At 38.5% G+C, this 18,404-nt stretch overlaps 1 protein-coding gene across 2 annotated transcripts in view; it reads right to left on the bottom strand.

The window, feature by feature from the left end:
• LOC123512092 overlaps positions 1-18,404 on the bottom strand; it is a 91,172-nt gene that overhangs the window by 47,457 nt on the left and 25,311 nt on the right. For both annotated transcript variants that reach the window (XM_045268299.1, XM_045268300.1), the window contains exons 5-6: positions 16,078-16,196; positions 14,873-15,038 (exon numbers count right to left, since the gene is read on the bottom strand). In XM_045268299.1, coding sequence (XP_045124234.1) covers positions 14,873-15,038; positions 16,078-16,196 — 285 coding nt within the window. The remainder of the gene's footprint in view (positions 1-14,872; positions 15,039-16,077; positions 16,197-18,404) is intronic.

Genomic DNA, 18,404 nt, shown 5'->3' with positions numbered 1-18,404 from the left:
TACTTACATAATCCCTTGACAACTGCTTGGAGGCTGGTAGTGGCTGTTTAGATAGTTTCAGGCCATGTTACATCATGGCCTTACACGTGGCATTGTCACAATTTGGGAACCCAACACGTGTAAAATACGATCAACAGGTAGGCTGCACGCACGCGCACTCCCTAAGGCTGTATCGATTGGTACTGAGGGAGTAGCGTCTTCCTCACCCTCACTGCCTGATACTAAACTATCGTACATCATGCAAAAAATAAATAAAACAGCTCAAAAAAAAGAAAAAAAAAAATACAAGCAAAACAAAGACTAGAAGAAAAAGGGGCGTATGCACGCTTGGGTATTGAAAGGGCCGGCCCTTTAAACCCGCCATTACCAGGTAAGCAGTGCGTTATGTGCCTGGCAACTTCGGCCATGGCTTCCCTCTCCAGAAACGAACCCAAGTACCAAGTTTCCAATTTTTCAATTTTTTTGACCAAATTAACGAATTTCCACCTTAACTATCGTCCTTATTTCTCTCCCCCTTAAGTAATTCTTCATCCATCTCAATGTGCTTCCTTTTAAGCCACCCTTCTCCTCTAACTTCCATAGTAATCTTTCATGTGGCACTTTATCAAAAGCCTTTTTTAGATCTAAATAAATACAGTCAACCCATCCCTCTCTCTCTCTTGTACTTTATCAACTATTCTAGAGTAGAAACTCAATAAATTTGTCACACATGACCAACCTTTTCTAAAACCAAATTGGCTATTTGATAATATTTTGTTGTCTTCAAGAAACTCGATCCATTGATTCTTTATTACTTTTTCACACATCTTGCATATTACACTAGTTAGTGATACCGGCCTGTAATTTAAAGGTTCTTCCTTCCTTCCGCTCTTATATATGGGAACCACCTCAGCTCTTTTCCACTCCACTGGCACTGTTCCATTTTCTATTGAGCATTTCATGATGTTGTATATTGGACTTGCTAGTTCTTCCCTACATTCTTTCAGTATTCTGCCTGAGACTTCATCCGGTCCCATTGCCTTTTCCTCATCCAATTCCGTCATCAACTTTTTTATTTCAAGCTTGGTTACTTTAATCTCTTTCATATAGACAGTCTCTCTATTACCCTGTGGTCTTTCAAATTTGGATTCCTTAGTAAAGACCTCATGAAATTTACTAATTAACTGTTCTGCCATACTTTTTGGGTCTTCCACCATTCCATTTTCTCCTTTTAACCTTTCTATTGTTTCTTTTTGTCTTATTTTTCCATTTATGAATCTGTAGAACAATTTTGGTTGTTCCTTACATTTTTCGACAATGTCCTTTTCATAGTTCTTTTCTTCTTCCTTTCTCACCTTAGCATATTCATTTCTTGCTGTTTTGAAGTTTTCCTTATTTTCTGGATTTCTGTTTCTTCTCCACCTTTTCCATGCTCCATCTCATTTCTCCTTTGCCCTAGCACATCTTGCATTAAACCAATCTTTCTTTCTTTTTTCTTTAGGTCTATATTTCAGAACATATTCCCTGACCCCAGTTTTGTATATTTCCAAAAATAAGTTATATTTCTCTTGAACAGTTAATGAGTTTTCCATCTCCTCCCAGTTTACGTTTTTAAAATAGTTCTTGAGATTCTCAATATCAGCCTTTCTGTAATTTAATCGGTCTCCTTTGTATGATTCATCTCTATCTTCCTTTCCTTCTTCTATATCCATCTCTAATATTACATGGTCACTCTTTCCCAATGGGCACTTGTATCTTATATCATCGTTAATTGGTATATCCCTTGTAAAAACTAGGTCTAATCTTGCCGGCTCATCGTTTCCTCTGAATCTTGTGTTTTCCTTTACTCTTTGGACCATCAAATTATCTATCATTAGGTTCAGGAATCTATCTCCCAGGCATCTTCCCCCATACCACTTTCATAATTTTCCCAGTCTACCTCCTTACAGTTGAAATCTCCTATCAATATCACTTTTCTCCTTTCCTTAATGATTCTTGTAAGACTCCTTATTGTGTCATCTATCATGTCTCTATATTCTTGGTTAGTCCATGAGTTTGTTTTTGGTGGCACATATGTTCCAATGATTGTTAACTCCTTTTTGTTAATATGCATCTTAACATGCAGTATTTCTGATTTTCCTTCCCAAATTCCACTAGATTTACCACTATCTCCTTCCTTAACATCATCATGATTCCTCCTCCTCCTTTACCCACTCTGTCTCTCTTCCATATATTATACCTTTTATCTATGTCTATTTTTATTGCCTCATTTAACTTTGTTTCCACCAGGCATACAATATCTGGTTCTTCTTTCTTTATGTAATCTCTTAATTCTAATTTACTAGATAAAATTCCATCTATGTTTGTATACATCATTTTTAATCTCTTGTTCTTATCATTTTTAGTTAAACTTGCTCCATTCTTTTCTCTTCTTTCTCTTTTATATACCATTTCCTTATCCTGTCTCCTATAATTCTCCAAAAAAATGCCTTCTTCTCCTCCTCTGACCTTTCATTATTTTTTTCTCTTGCTTCTGCCACCAGTTCATTGTGTCTCTTCCTTTCCTCCTCGTTTCTATTTTTCTTTATATATATATATATCTTTGCAACCTTCTGTTTCTCTGAGTTTCGTTTTTCTATATAGTACTTCTTCTGCTGCTGCTTGTGATTTTAGTAATATCTTAATTGGTCTCACTGTTCCTTCTTGATATGGTCCCATTCTATGGATTTCTTCTACTTCCTCTTCTAAGTTCTGTCTATCCTCGTCATTCAGATGTTTTAGTAGGTCTTTTACTGATTTCATTTCGTCTTTTTCCCTTCATGGTCTATATTTAACATTTTTTTCTTTCAGTCCAAAAATAATTACACTCTTCTTTTTTTCCGCAATTTCTCTTAATAAATTTTCTTTTTTCTTGAGGACTCCTATCATTTTGCTTGTCATATTTTCATCTCTTTCTTTTAACTGTTCTTGAAATACTTCTTGAAATGATTCCTTGTCTTTCTTATCTTGGATTCTCCATACTTGTACTTCTTTTTTAATCACGTCTTGTACTCTTTCTTCTTCTTTGTTAACTAGATCTTTTAGCTTTTCTTTTTCTTTCTCGGCTTTACCGAGTCCTTCTTCCATCAATTTCTTGTAGTTCGCTACTTCCACTTTTAATTCTTCATTTTCGGTTCTTAGCCTAGTTTCGTTTCTTCCACTCTTTTATCCTTTCTTTCAATTTCTGGAGCTCTTTATCCTGTTCTTCATTCTCTTTCATTCCCATACTCTCCTTTATCAATTTATCTAATTTACGTTCGATAGTCAAGACTCTATCAAACAGTGAAGTTTGCGCCGTATCAAAGCCTTCAAATTCTCCTCCTCCCTCACCAACATTGTCATCATCAGCTTTCATTCTTTCCCTTGTCACATACCTACATTTAGATGGAATATCTTTCTCACTCATTATTATTTAACACTGTATTCATGAAAGGAAAAATGAGTCCACACTTATCGCCCAGGCCACTGTAAACCCAAACAAAGGTAGTGAAGATCAGCTGATTCTCGGGAGCGACGGTATCGCGTCCTTCCTCTGCTGCGTCTCGTCTGTGTGTTTGTGTGTGTGTGTTTGTGTGTTGTATTGTCTGGGGCTCCCTGTGTGGGATTGCTGGCTTGGTATATAGATATCTAGTACACACACGTACACACACACACACACACACACAAGTGGCAAGTGGGGAAGGAAAAGCAGAAGTATTGTATATTAAGATGCATATTAATAAAAAAGTGTTAACAATCATTGTAACATATGTGCCACCAAAAACAAATTCATGGACCAATCAAGAATATAAAGACATGATAGATGACACAATAAGGAGTCTAATGAGAATCGTTAAAGAAAGGAGAAAAGTGATATTAGTAGGAGATTTTAACTGTAAAGAAGTGGACTGGGAAAATTATGAAAGTGGTATGGGGGAAGGAGCCTGGGGAGAAAGATTCTTAAACCTAATGATAGACAATATGATGGACCAGAGAGTAAAGGAATGCACAAGATTCAGAGGAAACGACGAGCCGGTGAGATTGGACCTAGTTTTTACAAGGGGTATACAAATAAATGATGATATAAGATATAAGTGCCCATTGGGAAAGAGTGACCATGCAATATTAGAAATAGATATAGAAGAAGGAAAGGAAGATAGAGATGATTCATACAAAGGAGACCGATTAAATTACAGAAAGGCTGATATTGAGAATCTCAAGAACTATTTTAAAAACGTAGACTGGGTAGAGATGGAAAACTCAGAGACAATGCAAGACATATATAACTTATTTTTGGAAATATACAAAACAGGAGTCAGGGAATATGTCCCAAAATATAGACCTAAAGAAGAAGGAAAGAAAGATTGGTTTAATGCAAGGTGTGCTAGGGCAAAGGAGAAAAGAGATGGAGCATGGAAAGGTGGAGGAGAAATAGAATCCAACAAACAAGGAAAACTTCAAGGCAGCGAGAAATGAATATGTTAAGGTGAGGAAGGAAGAGGAAAAGAACTTCGAAAAAGATATTGTCGAAAAATGTAAGGAGCAACCAAAATTATTTTATAGATTCATAAATGGAAAAATTAGGCAAAAAGAAACAATAGAAAGGTTAAAAGGAGAGAACGAGATGGTGGAAGACCCAAAAAGTATGGCAGAACTATTAAATAAAAAATTCCAGGAGGTCTTTACTAAAGAATCCAAACTTGAGAGGCCACAGGGTAATAGACAGACAATCTATATGAAAGAGATTAAAGTAACCAAGCTTGAAATAAAAGAGTTAATGAAGGAACTGGATGAAGAGAAGGTAATGGGACTGGATGAAGTCTCAGGCAGAATACTGAAAGAATGTAGGGAAGAACTAGCAAGTCCTATATACAACATCATAAAATGCTCAATAGAAAATGGAACAGTGCCAGTAGAATGGAAAAGAGCTGAGGTGGTTCCCATATATAAGAGTGGAAGGAAAGAAGAACCTTTAAATTACAGACTGGTATCACTAACTAGTGTAATATGCAAGATGTGTGAAAGAATAATAAAGAAACAATGGATCGAGTTCCTTGAAGACAACAAATTAATGTCAAATAGCCAATTTGGTTTTAGAAAAGGACGGTCTTGTGTAACTAATTTATTGAGTTTCTATTCTAGAATAGTTGATAGAGTACAAGAGAGAGAGGGATGGGTTGACTGCATCTACTTGGATTTAAAAAAGGCGTTTGACAAAGTGCCACACGCAAGATTACTGTGGAAGTTAGAGAAGGGTGGCTTAAAAGGAAGCACATTGAGATGGATAGAAAATTATTTGAGTGGGAGAGAAATAAGGACGGTAGTTAAAGATATGAAGTCCATGTGGAGAGCAGTAGAAAGCAGAGTGCCACAGGGGTCAGTATTGGCACCAATACTTTTCCTCATTTATATTAACGACATGCCAGAAGGAGTGAACAGCTACATAAATTTGTTTGCAGATGATACGAAACTGTGCAGAGTTATAAAGTAAAAGGAGGATTGTGAAATACTGCAAGAAGACCTAAATAAGATCTGGGAATGGAGTAAGAAGTGGGAAATGGAATTCAATGTGAACAAAAGCCATGTCATGGAAATGGGAAAGATTGAAAGACGACCTGTGGGGATCTATAAGATGGGAGATGGTGTGGAACTGGAGAAAGTCAAAAAGGAAAAGGACTTAGGAGTGACGATGGAAGAAAACAATCAACCAGTAAGCCATATTGATAGAATTTTTAGAGAAACATATAATTTGCTGAGGAATATTGGAGTAGCATTTCACTACATGGACAAAGAAATGATGAAGAAATTGATAAATACTATAATAAGACCTAGATTGGAATATGCAGGAGTAGTGTGGACCCCTCATAAAAAGAAACACATAAGAAAATTGGAGGCTACAAAAATGGCTACAAGAATGGTCCCAGAACTTGAAGGGATGACATATGAGGAGAGACTAAAGGCTATGGATCTACCAACCTTGGAACAAAGAAGGAGAGAGGAGACCTGATACAAGTCTATAAATTGATCAACGGAATGGACCAAGTGGATAATGAGAAACTGATCTTGAGAGAAGAATATGACATCCAAGCACAAGATCGCATAGTAAAAAGCTGAGAAAGGGAAGATGTCTGAGAGATATTAAAAAATATAGTTTCCCGCAGAGATGTATTGAGACGTGGAACAGTTTAGATGAAGAAGTAGTGTCTGCAAAGAGTGTGCACACTTTTAAAGTAAGATTGGATAAGTGTAGATATGGAGATGGGGCCACACGAGCATAAAGCCCAGGCCCTGTAAAACTACAACTAGGTAAAATACACACACACACACACGAGACGCAGTAGAGGAAGCACGCAATACCGTCGCTCCCGAGAATCAGCTGATCTTCACTACCTTTGTTTGGGTTTACAGTGGCCTGGGTGAAAAGTGTGGACTCATTTTTTTTTTCATGAATACAGTGTTAAATAATAATGAGTGAGAAAGATATTCCATCTAAATGCAGGTATGTGACAAGGGAAAGAATGAAAGCTGATGATAACAATGTTGGTGAGGGAGAAAGAGAATTTGAAGGCTTTGATACGGCGCAAACTTCACTGTTTGATAGAGTCTTGACTATCGAACGTAAATTAGATAAATTGATAAAGGAGAGTATGGGAATGAAAGAGAATGAAGAACAGGATAAAGAGCTCCAGAAATTGAAAGAAAGGATAAAAAGAGTGGAAGAAAACGAAACTAGGCTAAGAACCGAAAATGAAGAATTAAAAGTGGAAGTAGCGAACTACAAGAAATTGATGGAAGAAGGACTCGGTAAAGCCGAGAAAGAAAAAGAAAAGCTAAAAGATCTAGTGGAGTAGGCAGTAGTCACCTGCCGCCCGGTGGAATACTCCAGGAGAGGTACTTACGGGGATGTAGGCAGTGCTGCAGACTGAGTGATTCCCCTTGTCCTCTCTTCCCGGTTCCCTTTGTGGTCTCATTTATACAATTGAGCAGCTGCAGCCTGCCCTCTAAAGACAACTTCTACTACTTCTACACTACACTACAACACCTTACACTTTTACACTCTCTTCAAATCAAAATTTAATAATGGCTTCACCACGCCCTGCCTCGGAGTCCCCCTCTGGGAGGGACAATAAATGTCCCCAGGTCGGACTGCCCTCTGCTGTCGACCTTGGGTGTCTTGACACTTCATCTAATACTTTCACTATCAATTTCTGCAACATTCGTGGCCTTCGTTCTAATTTTCAATCTGTGGAACACCACCTCTCCTCTACTAAACCTCATCTTCTCTTCCTAACCGAAACACAGTTGTCTGTGACTACTGACAGCAGCCCCTTTTCTGTTCCTCCTACTTGCTCTATCCTCATTTTCAATCCAAAGCTGGATGTTGCGCATACGTGCGTAACGACACCACTTGCTCTCGTGCCCACAATCTTGAATCTTCAGAATTTTCTACCATCTGGCTAAGACTTCAATGTCACTCTCTAACTAAATTCATCTGTGCTGTATACCTCTCACCTAATTCCTCTGACTATGTAAAATTCTTTGACTATTTGACTTCCAAGGTGGAGCACATCTTATCTCACTTTCCTTTTGCTGAGATCTCCATTTTAGGGATTTCAATGTTCACCACCAGCTTTGGCTTTCATCTTCTTTCACTGACCAACCTGGTGAACAAACCTTCAACTTTGCTATCCTTCATGACCTAGAGCAGCTAGTGAAGTTCCCTACCCGTATTCCTGACCGCCTTGGAGACACGCCCAACATTCTTGATCTTTTCCTAACCTCCAACCCTTCTGCTTACTCTGTTAAACTTTCCTCTCCGTTGGGCTCCTCCGACCACAATCTAATTTCCGTTACCAGTTCTATCACTCCAGTGCAGCCTCAGGACCCGCCTAAGCGGAGGTGCTTCTGGCATTTTAACTCTGCTAAGTGGGAGGAACTAAGGCAGTACTATTCTGATTTCCTTGGGATGATTATTGTTTTCATGTCAGAGATCCTTCTCTTTGTGCCGAGCGCATAACAGAGGTGATTATCTCTGGCATGGAGCTATACATTCCTCATACTTTCTCTAACCCTAAAGCTAAAAAGCCTTGGTTTAACTCTGCTTGTTCTCGTGCTGTCAATGATAGAGGCGGCTCACAAACGGTTCCGTAGCCATCCAACTGCTGAAACTCATGCCCTATATATTTCTGCCCGTAATCATGCCAAATCTATTCTCCAACTTACTAAAACTCTTTCATCAATAGAAAATGTCAAAGTCTTTCCAATTCTAACTCCTCTCGAGATTTCTGGCATCTAGCCAATAATATCTCTAACAACTTTACTTCTTCGTCTTTCCCTCCTTTACTTCATCCAGATGGCTCTACAGCTGTCTCTTCTTTTCTAAAGCTGAACTCTTCGCTCAAACCTTTGCTACCAACTCAACTTTGGATGATTCTGGGCATATTCCTCCTACTCCTCCACCCTCTGACTACTTCATCCCTAAAATTAAAATTCTTTATAAAGACGTTTTCCTGGCCCTCTCTGGCCTTGATTCTCGGAAGGCTTACGGTCCGGATGGAGTCCCTCCTGTTGTTCTCAAAACTGTGCTTCCGAACTCGCTCACTGCCTGGTCAAACTCTTTCATCTGTGTCTCTCTACTTCTATTTATCCTTCTTGCTGGAAGTTTGCTCACATTCAACCTGTCCCTAAAAAGGTGACCACTCCAATCCTTCTAACTACCGCCCTATAGCTTTGATTTCCTGCCTTTCTAAAGCCTTTGAGTCTATCCTTAATAGGAAGATAATGAGGCATCTATCAGCTCACAACCTTCTCTCTGATTGCCAGTATGGTTTCCGTAAAGGCAGATCTACTGGTGATCTTCTTACTTTCCTAACTGAATCTTGGTCATCCTCTTTAGGGACTTCGGTGAAACCTTTGCTGTCGGCCTTGACATATCGAAAGCCTTCGATAGAGTCTGGCACAAATCTTTAATTTCTAAACTACCCTCCTACGGATTCTATCCTTCTCTCTGTACCTTCATCTCCAGTTTCTTTCCGATCGTTCTATTGCTGCTGTAGTAGACGGTCACTGTTCTTCCCTAAAACTATCAACAGTGGTGTTCCACAGGGTTCTGTCCTATCACCCACTCTCTTTCTATTATTCATCAATGATCTCCTAAATCTGACTCAATGCCCTATCCACTCCTATGCTGATGATACCACCCTGCATTATTCAACAGCGTTCAACAGACGCCCAACCCAACAACAATTAAATGACTCAAGGCGAGATGCTATAGGACGCCTAACTTCTGATCTTTCACTTGTTTCTGATTGGGGCAGAGAAAACCTGGTTTTGTTCAATGCCTCAAAAACTCAATTTCTACAACTATCTACTCGACATAACCTTCCAGACAACTATCCTCTCTTCTTCAATAACACTCAACTTCCCTCTCCTCTACATTAAACACACTCGGTCTATCCTTCACTAAAAATCTAAACTGGAAATTTCACATCTCTACTCTTGCTAAATCAGCTTCCAAGAAGTTAGGTGTCCTATGGCGTCTTCGTCCATTTTCTCTCCTCCCAGCTGCTTGCTCTGTACAAGGGCCTTATCCGCCCGTGTATGGAGTATGGCTCTCATGTCTGGGGATCCACACACAGCTTTACTAAACAAGGTGGAATCTAAAGCTTTTCGTCTTATCAACTCTTCTCCTCTAACTGACTGTCTTGATTCTTTAAGTCACCGTTGAATGTTGCATCTTTATCTGTCTTCTACCGCTGTTTTCATGCTGTCTGCTCTTCTGAATTTGCTAACTGCATGCCTTCCCCCCTCCTGCGGCCTCGCTGCACAAGACTCTCTACTTCTTCTCATCCCTATTCTGTCCATCTTCCTAATGCAAGAGTTAACCAGTATCTTCACTCCTTCATTCCCTACACTGGTAAACTCTGGAACTCTCTACCTGTGTCTGTATTTCCACCTGCCTATGACTTAAACTCTTTCAAAGAGGAGTGTCAAGACACCTCTTACGTTAACTGGACCCTCCTTTTAGATTTTTTGTTTTCTCTTTCTACTTTCCTCTTAACAGGGCCTGGCAACCAGCGGGATTTTTTTTTTCCAACACTTTGTTTTCCCTTGGCCAGTGCCCTTGTAATGTAAAAAAAAAAAAAAAAAAAAAAAAAAAAGTTAACAAAGAAGAAGAAAGAGTACAAGACGTGATTAAAAAAGAAGTACAAGCATGGAGAATCCAAGATAAGAAAGACACGGAATCATTTCAAGAAGTATTTCAAGAACAGTTAAAAGAAAGAGATGAAAATATGACAAGCAAAATGATAGGAGTCCTCAAGAAAAAAGAAAATTTAGTAAGAGAAATTGCAGAATAAAAGAAGAGTGTAATTATTTTTGGACTGAAAGAAAAAAATGTTAAATATAGACCAAGAAGGGAAAAAGACGAAATGAAATCAGTAAAAGACCTACTAAAACATCTGAATGATGAGGATAGACAGAACTTAGAAGAGGAAGTAGAAGAAATCCATAGAATGGGACCATATCAAGAAGGAACAGTGAGACCAATTAAGATATTACTAAAATCACAAGCAGCAGCAGAAGTACTACTATATAGAAAAACAAAACTCAGAGAAACAGAAGGTTGCAAAGATATACATATAAAGAAAAATAGAAACGAGGAGGAAAGGAAGAAACACAATGAACTGGTGGCAGAAGCAAGAGAAAAAAATAATGCAAGGTCAGAGGAGGAGAAGAAGGCATTTTTTTGGAGAATTATAGGAGACAGGATAAGGAAATGGTATATAAAAGAGAAAGAAGAGAAAAGAATGGAGCAAGTTTAACTAAAAATGATAAGAACAAGAGATTAAAAATGATGTATACAAACATAGATGGGATTTTATCTAGTAAATTAGAATTAAGAGATTACATAAAGAAAGAAGAACCAGATATTGTATGCCTGGTGGAAACAAAGTTAAATGAGGCAATAATAATAGACATAAATAAAAGGTATAATATATGGAGGAGAGACAGAGTGGGTAAAGGAGGAGGAGGAGTCATGATGATGTTAAGGAAGGAGATAGTGGTAAATCAAGTGGAGTTTGGGGAAGGAAAATCAGAAATACTGTATGTTAAGATGCATATTAACAAAAAGGAGTTAACAATCATTGGAACATATGTGCCACCAAAAACAAACTCATGGACTAACCAAGAATATAAAGACATGATAAATGACACAATAAGGAGTCTTACAAAAATCATTAAGGAAAGGAGAAAAGTGATATTGGTAGGAAATTTCAATTGTAAGGAGGTAGACTGGGAAAATTATGAAAGTGGTATGGGGGAAGATGCCTGGGGAGATAGATTCCTGAACGTAATGATAGATAATTTGATGGTCCAAAGAGTAAAGGAAAACACGAGATTCAGAGGAAACGATGAGCCGGCAAGATTAGATCTAGTTTTTACAAGGGATATACCAATTAACGATGATATAAGATACAAGTGCCCATTGGGAAAGAGTGACCATGTAATATTAGAAATGGATATAAAGAAGGAAAGGAAGATAGAGATGAATCATACAAAGGAGACCGATTAAATTACAGAAAGGCTGATATTGAGAATCTCAAGAACTATTTTAAAAACATAAACTGGGAGGAGATGGAAAACTCATTAACGGTTCAAGAGAAATATAACTTATTTTTAGAAATATACAAAACTGGGGTCAGGGAATATGTTCCGAAATATAGACCTAAAGAAAAAGGAAAGAAAGATTGGTTTAATGCAAGATGTGCTGTGGCAAAGGAGAAACGAGATGGAGCATGGAAAAGGTGGAGAAGAAACAGAAATCCAGAAAATAAGGAAACTTCAAAACAGCAAGAAATGAATATGCTAAGGTGAGAAAGGAAGAAGAAAAGAACTATGAAAAGGACATTGTCGAAAAATGTAAGGAACAACCAAAATTGTTCTACAGATTCATAAATGGAAAAATAAGACAAAAAGAAACAATAGAAAGGTTAAAAGGAGAAAACGAAATGGTGGAAGACCCAAAGAGTATGGCAGAACTGTTAAATAGTAAATTTCATGAGGTCTTTACTAAGGAATCCAAATTTGAAAGACCACAGGGTAATAGAGACTGTCTATATGAAAGAGATTAAAGTAACCAAGCTTGAAATAAAAAGTTGATGACGGAATTGGATGAGGAAAAGGCAATGGGATCGGATGAAGTCTCAGGCAGAATACTGAAAGAATGTAGGGAAAAACTAGCAAGTCCAATATACAACATCATAAAATGCTCAATAGAAAATGGAACAGTGCCAGTGGAGTGGAAAAGAGCTGAGGTGGTTCTCATATATAAGAGTGGAAGGAAGGAAGAACCTTTAAATTACAGACCGGTATCACTAACTAGTGTAATATGCAAGATGTGTGAAAAGTAATAAAGAAGCAATGGATGGAGTTTCTTGAAGACAACAAAATATTATCAAATAGCCAATTTGGTTTTAGAAAAGGTCAGTCATGTGTGACAAATTTATTTAGTTTCTACTCTAGAATAGTTGATAAAGTACAAGAGAGAGAGGGATGGGTTGACTGTATTTATTTAGATCTAAAAAAGGCGTTTGATAAAGTGCCACATGAAAGATTACTATGGAAGTTAGAGGAGAAGGGTGGCTTAAAAGGAAGCACATTGAGATGGATGAAGAATTACTTAAGGGGGAGAGAAATAAGGACAATAGTTAAAGATATGAAGTCCAAGTGGAGAACAGTAGACAGCAGAGTGCCACAGGGGTCAGTATTGGCAGCAATACTTTTTCTCGTATATATAAATGACATGCCAGAGGGAGTGAACGGCTACATAAATCTGTTTGCGGACGATGCGAAACTGTGCAGAGTCATTAAACAAAAAAGAGGATTGTGAAATACTACAGGAAGACTTAAACAAGATCTGGAAATGGAGCAAAAAATAGGAGATGGAATTCAATGTGGACAAAAGCCATGTCATGGAAATGGGAAAAAGTGAAAGATGACCAGTGGGAATCTATAAGATGGGAGATGGAGTAGAACTAGAAAAAGTAAAAAAGGAATAGGACTTGGGAGTGACAATGGAAGAAAATAATCAACCGGTAAGCCATATTGATAGAATTTTCAGAGAGACGTATAATTTGCTAAGGAATATTGGAGTAGCATTTCACTATATGGACAAGGAAATGATGAAGAAATTGATAAGTACTAGATTGGAGTAGATTGGAATATGCAGGAGTTGTGTGGACTCCCCATAAAAAGAAACACATAAGAAAATTAGAGAGACTACAAAAAATGGCTAGAAGAATGGTTCCAGAATTTAAAGGGATGGCATATGAGGAGAGACTAAAGGTAATGGATCTACCAACCTTGGAGCAGAGAAGAGAGAGGGATCTGATACAAGTTTATAAATTGATTAACGGAATGGATGGAGTGGATAATGAGAAACTGATCCTGAGAGAAGAATATGACTTTAGAAGCACAAGATCGCTTAGTAAGAAACTAAGGAAGGGACGATGTCTGAGATGTTAAAAAATTTAGTTTCCCGCAAAGATGTGTTGAGACTTGGAACAGTTTGAGTGAGTAAGTGGTGTTAGCAAAGAGTGTACATAGTTTTAAAGAAAAATTGGATAAGTGTAGATATGGAGATGGGACCACACGAGCATAAAGCCCAGGCCCTGTAAAACTACAACTAGGTAAATAAATACAAACAATGTGAAGAAGGTGGAAAGGGTACAGAGGCTGGCAACAAGGATGGTACCAGGATTCAAGGAGTTAGACTATGAAGAAAGACTGAGGGAGCTGGGGCTGACCACATTAGAAGAGAGAAGAACAAGAGGAGACATGATAACTATGTATAAATTGGTGAACAAGATTGACACATTGGACAGAAAATTGATAAAGGTGGCCACAAGTCACCTGCGAGGACATGGAAAAAAACTAATAAAAGACATCTGTCTAAATGACGTGAGAAAATACAGTTTCCCGCATCATAGTATTGATAAATGGAATAAACTGAGCAGTGATGTTGTTGACGTGGTGTGTGTCAATCAGATGAAAGAGAGATATGACAGGAGTAGACAAGGAGACAGGACACAGAGAACTTAGCTCGGGCCCTGTAATACACAAATAGGTAAATACACAGTCAACAAACCATGCCTGATATATTCACTGTAAATCTGCTTGGATTGGCATCTAAACTGTACTTACTGTACTTACTTACACACACACACACACACACACTGCGTAGTGTAGTGGTTAGCACACTCGACTCACACTCGAGAGGGTCCGGGTTCGAGTCCCGGAGGCGGCGAGGCAAATGGGCAAGCCTCTTACTGTGTGGCCCCTGTTCACCTAGCAGTAAATAGGTACGGGATGTAACTCGAGGGGTTGTGGCCTCGTTTTCCCAGTGTGTTGAGTGTGTTGTGGTCTCAGTCCTACCCGAAGATCGATCTATGAGCTCTGAGCTCGCTACGTAATGGGGAAGACTGGCTGGGTGACCAGAAGGCGACCGAGGTGAATTACACACACACACAGAGGAGACCTGATACAAGTTTATAAATTGATCAACGGAATGGACCAAGTGGATAATGAGAAACTGATCCTGATAGAAGAATATGACATCCGAAGCACAAGATCGCATAGTAAAAAGCTGAGAAAAGGAAGATGTCTGAGAGATATTAAAAAATATAGTTTCCTGCAGAGATGTATTGAGACATGGAACAGTTTAAATGAAGAAGTAGTGTCTGCAACGAGTGTGGATACTTTTAAAGTAAGATTGGATAAGTATAGATATGGAGACGGAGCCACACGAGCATAAAGCCCAGGCCCTGTAAAACTACAACTAGGTAAATACACACACACACACACACATACTCACCCACAGGTTGTATGAGTTATTGATAGTGTAGTTTCCTGGGATAAGAGCTGGTGTTCTTTCTACCGTCACGCTGCCCACAATATTCCCACTTTTCTCCATTTCAAGTTTGAGCCGGCTGACCCATGGAGGAAGCTTTTCAAACTTTACTTGAACTTCACTGTCATTTCTGAGAGCAACATTCAAATACACAGGGAAGAAAATTAAAACAGTACTATATAACTGAAATATGGGAATATTAAATATAATGCATGTATCTAATCTAAATTCCACCTATAACTCAAATATGGTAATAGTAAATACACCTATTGCACATGTTGGAGATTATACAATACTTATCTAAACTCCATACTAACAACTCTATCCACTTGTTTCCTCTCTTCATTCCTTAGAGTAACATTCAAATACATGAGGAAGGAAATTGAAAAATTACTGATATAACTCAAATATGGAAGCTAATGATAGAGTCAGTACAAAACTCCACACTAATACAGTACCATTGTCTACTGCTAGCTTAGTTAAAATGAGATGGTTTGGTCACACTCACAGGTCAAGAGTAAACAGTGAAGACCTTGAATTTTATAACCAAGACACAATTTTACCTTCTATTCACTCCTTTCTCCTGTTTAGTCTTTTTTGTCTGAGTGAGGGATTGACACCATGTCTGAGTCCACTCCACGTTTCTCTCCCTTGCATCTTTTTGTGACTCTTATCCTTTGCAGTTCTTCCACTCTCTCTCTCTCTCTCTCTCTCTCTCTCTCTCTCTCTCTCTCTCTCTCTCTCTCTCTCTCTCTTCTTCCATGAAATGGTTTTCTCCAGGCTGTTTTAGATGGTTGCTGGTCTACTCTTTTTGATATGTTACCAAACCATCACATTCTTTATTTTCTTAAGAGTGTTGACAAAGATGACCAACGTAGTGAGGTGTTAAAGATGCTGCCTGACACACCACTGGCTATTCTTTCTTCCATTCCTACACTTCATTATCCACTGGCTCCTTCCTTTCTTGTCAAATACACACTCAAGAAATGAGAATAAATCATCATCTTTCTTTTTTTATACTTTCTTCAGTGTTGTGTCTGGCAAGGATCTGGCAGTTTTACTTTTTTTCCCATAAATTTTTGTTATCTTTGACTACAGACATTACATAAATAAAAAGAAAAAAAATGGTGATATGAGTCACATGACATGACATGACCACCATCACTTACTGGAAGTGAACGGCATCAAGACGGAGATGTAAGCCGCTCAGGGAGAAATTCTTGGTCAAAACATTTCCTAGCTTCAGCATGTACCGGCCTTTCTTCGGGTAGCAGTACTTTCTCCCAACCTATGTACACACACACACACACACACACACACACACACACACACACACACACACACAAAAGAGCAAGAAATGAATATGTGTTGATTAAAAGAGAAGAAAGAAAGAAACAAGAAAAGGATATAATTGATAAATGTAAAGACCAACCAAGGCTTTTTTACAGACATGTGAACAACAACATCAAAAATAGAGAAAGTATTGAAAGTTTAGAAGTAAATGGGTATGCAGTGAGGATCCCAGGAAATGGCAGAGGCTATGAATGGATGCTTTCGGAAGGTATTCACAAAGGAGACTGCTTTTGACAAACCACTGGTAATGGAACAGAAAGGGATTATGAAGGAGTTTCAAGTAACTGTGGAGGAGATCAAGAATATGATGGGGAGTTTAGAAGTGAGAAAAGCTGTGGGACCTGATGGGGTATCAGGATGGATTTTAAGAGAATGCAGGAGCAACTGGCAGAAAAAGTTTGTGAAGTAATTGATGCCTCATTAAGGGAAGGTGTAGTGCCCCAAGACTGGAAAAGAGCTAACATTGTCCCAATCTATAAATCAGGTAACAAGAGAGACCCATTGAACTATAGACCAGTGTCACTTACAAGTGTGGTAGCTAAGATGTGTGAGAGGGTGGTGAAGAATAGATGGACAGACTTCTTGGAGAAAAATGACATACTTTGTGAGTGTCAATTTGGTTTTAGAAAAGGGCGTTCATGTACGACAAACCTGATATGTTACTATTCGAGGGTGATAGATGTAATACAGGAAAGAGATGGTTGGGCTGATGGAATATATCTGGATTTAAAAAAGGCCTTTGATAAGGTACCACACCGGAGACTGATCTGGAAACTTGAAATGGTAGGAGGAGTGCATGGCAGTTTACTAAAATGGATGGAAGACTTTTGGTAGGAAGAGAAATGAGAACAATAATTAAGGACAGACCATCAGAATGGGGCTTGGTGGAGAGTGGAGTTCCACAGGGATCAGTGTTGGCACCAGTAATGTTCGCGGTCTACATAAATGACATGGTGGATGGGGTGTCCAGTTATGTGAGCCTATTTGCAGACGATGCAAAATTGTTAAGAAAAGTGAGATGTGACAAAGATTGCGAACTACTCCAGGAAGACTTGGACAGAATATGGAAATGGAGCTGTACATGGCAAATGGAGTTCAACACGACAAAATGCAAGAAATTAGAGTTTGGCAAGAGTGAAAGAAGAATCAGGAGTATGTACAAGATAGGAAATGAAGACATAAAACCAGTCATGAAGAAAAAGACCTTGGGGTGACAATTACCAATGACCTATCGCCAGAGAGACATATAAACAAAATAATTGGAGAAGTATTGAACTTATTGAGGAACATAAGAGTGGCGTTCGTATATTTAGATGAAGAAATGATGAAGAAAATAATTACTGCAATGATAAGACCGAGGCTTGAATATGCAACAATACAGTGGGCTCGAACTTAAAGAAACACATAAGGAAACTAGAGAAAGTACAGAGGGCTGCAACAAAAATGGTGCCTGACTTAAGAGATTTGACTTATGAAGACAGACTGAACAGAATGCAACTTCCGACCCTGGAAAACAGAAGAGAAAGGGGAGACCTGATAGCAATATACAGAGTGATGATTGGCATGAAAAAATGGATAGGGAAGATCTGTGTATGTGGAATGAAAGAATGTCGAGAGGGCATGGGAAAAAACTAAAAATGGCCACTTATAGGAGAGATGTGAAAAAATACAGCTTCCCTCATAGAAGGGTGGAAGCATGGAATAGTTTAGACGTGGAAGTGGTCAACGCAAGGAATATTCATGATTTTAAGAAAAAGCTGGACATTAGTAGATATGGAGACGGGACAGTACGAGCATAGCTCTTTTCCCGTATGTTACAATTAGGTAAATACAATTAGGTAAATATACACGCACGCACACACACACACACACACACACACACACACACACACAGACACATCAATTTGGCTTCAGGAAAGGGAGGTCAAGTGTAACAAATCTACTGAGCTTTTATTCAAGAGTGGTTGACAAAATACAAGAGAGAGAGGGATGGATGGACTGTGTATATTTGGATTTAAAGAAAGCTTTTGACAAGGTACCTCACATGAGACTGTTATGGAAATTAGAGATTTATGGAGGACTGAAAGGAAAAGTGTTAAAGTGGATGGAAAACTACTTGATGGAGGGAGATGAGAACGGTAAT

This window comes from Portunus trituberculatus, chromosome 32, assembly GCF_017591435.1.
Source record: "Portunus trituberculatus isolate SZX2019 chromosome 32, ASM1759143v1, whole genome shotgun sequence".
NCBI lineage: Eukaryota > Metazoa > Arthropoda > Malacostraca > Decapoda > Portunidae > Portunus > Portunus trituberculatus.
This window is presented reverse-complemented; position numbering and strand designations above follow the sequence as displayed.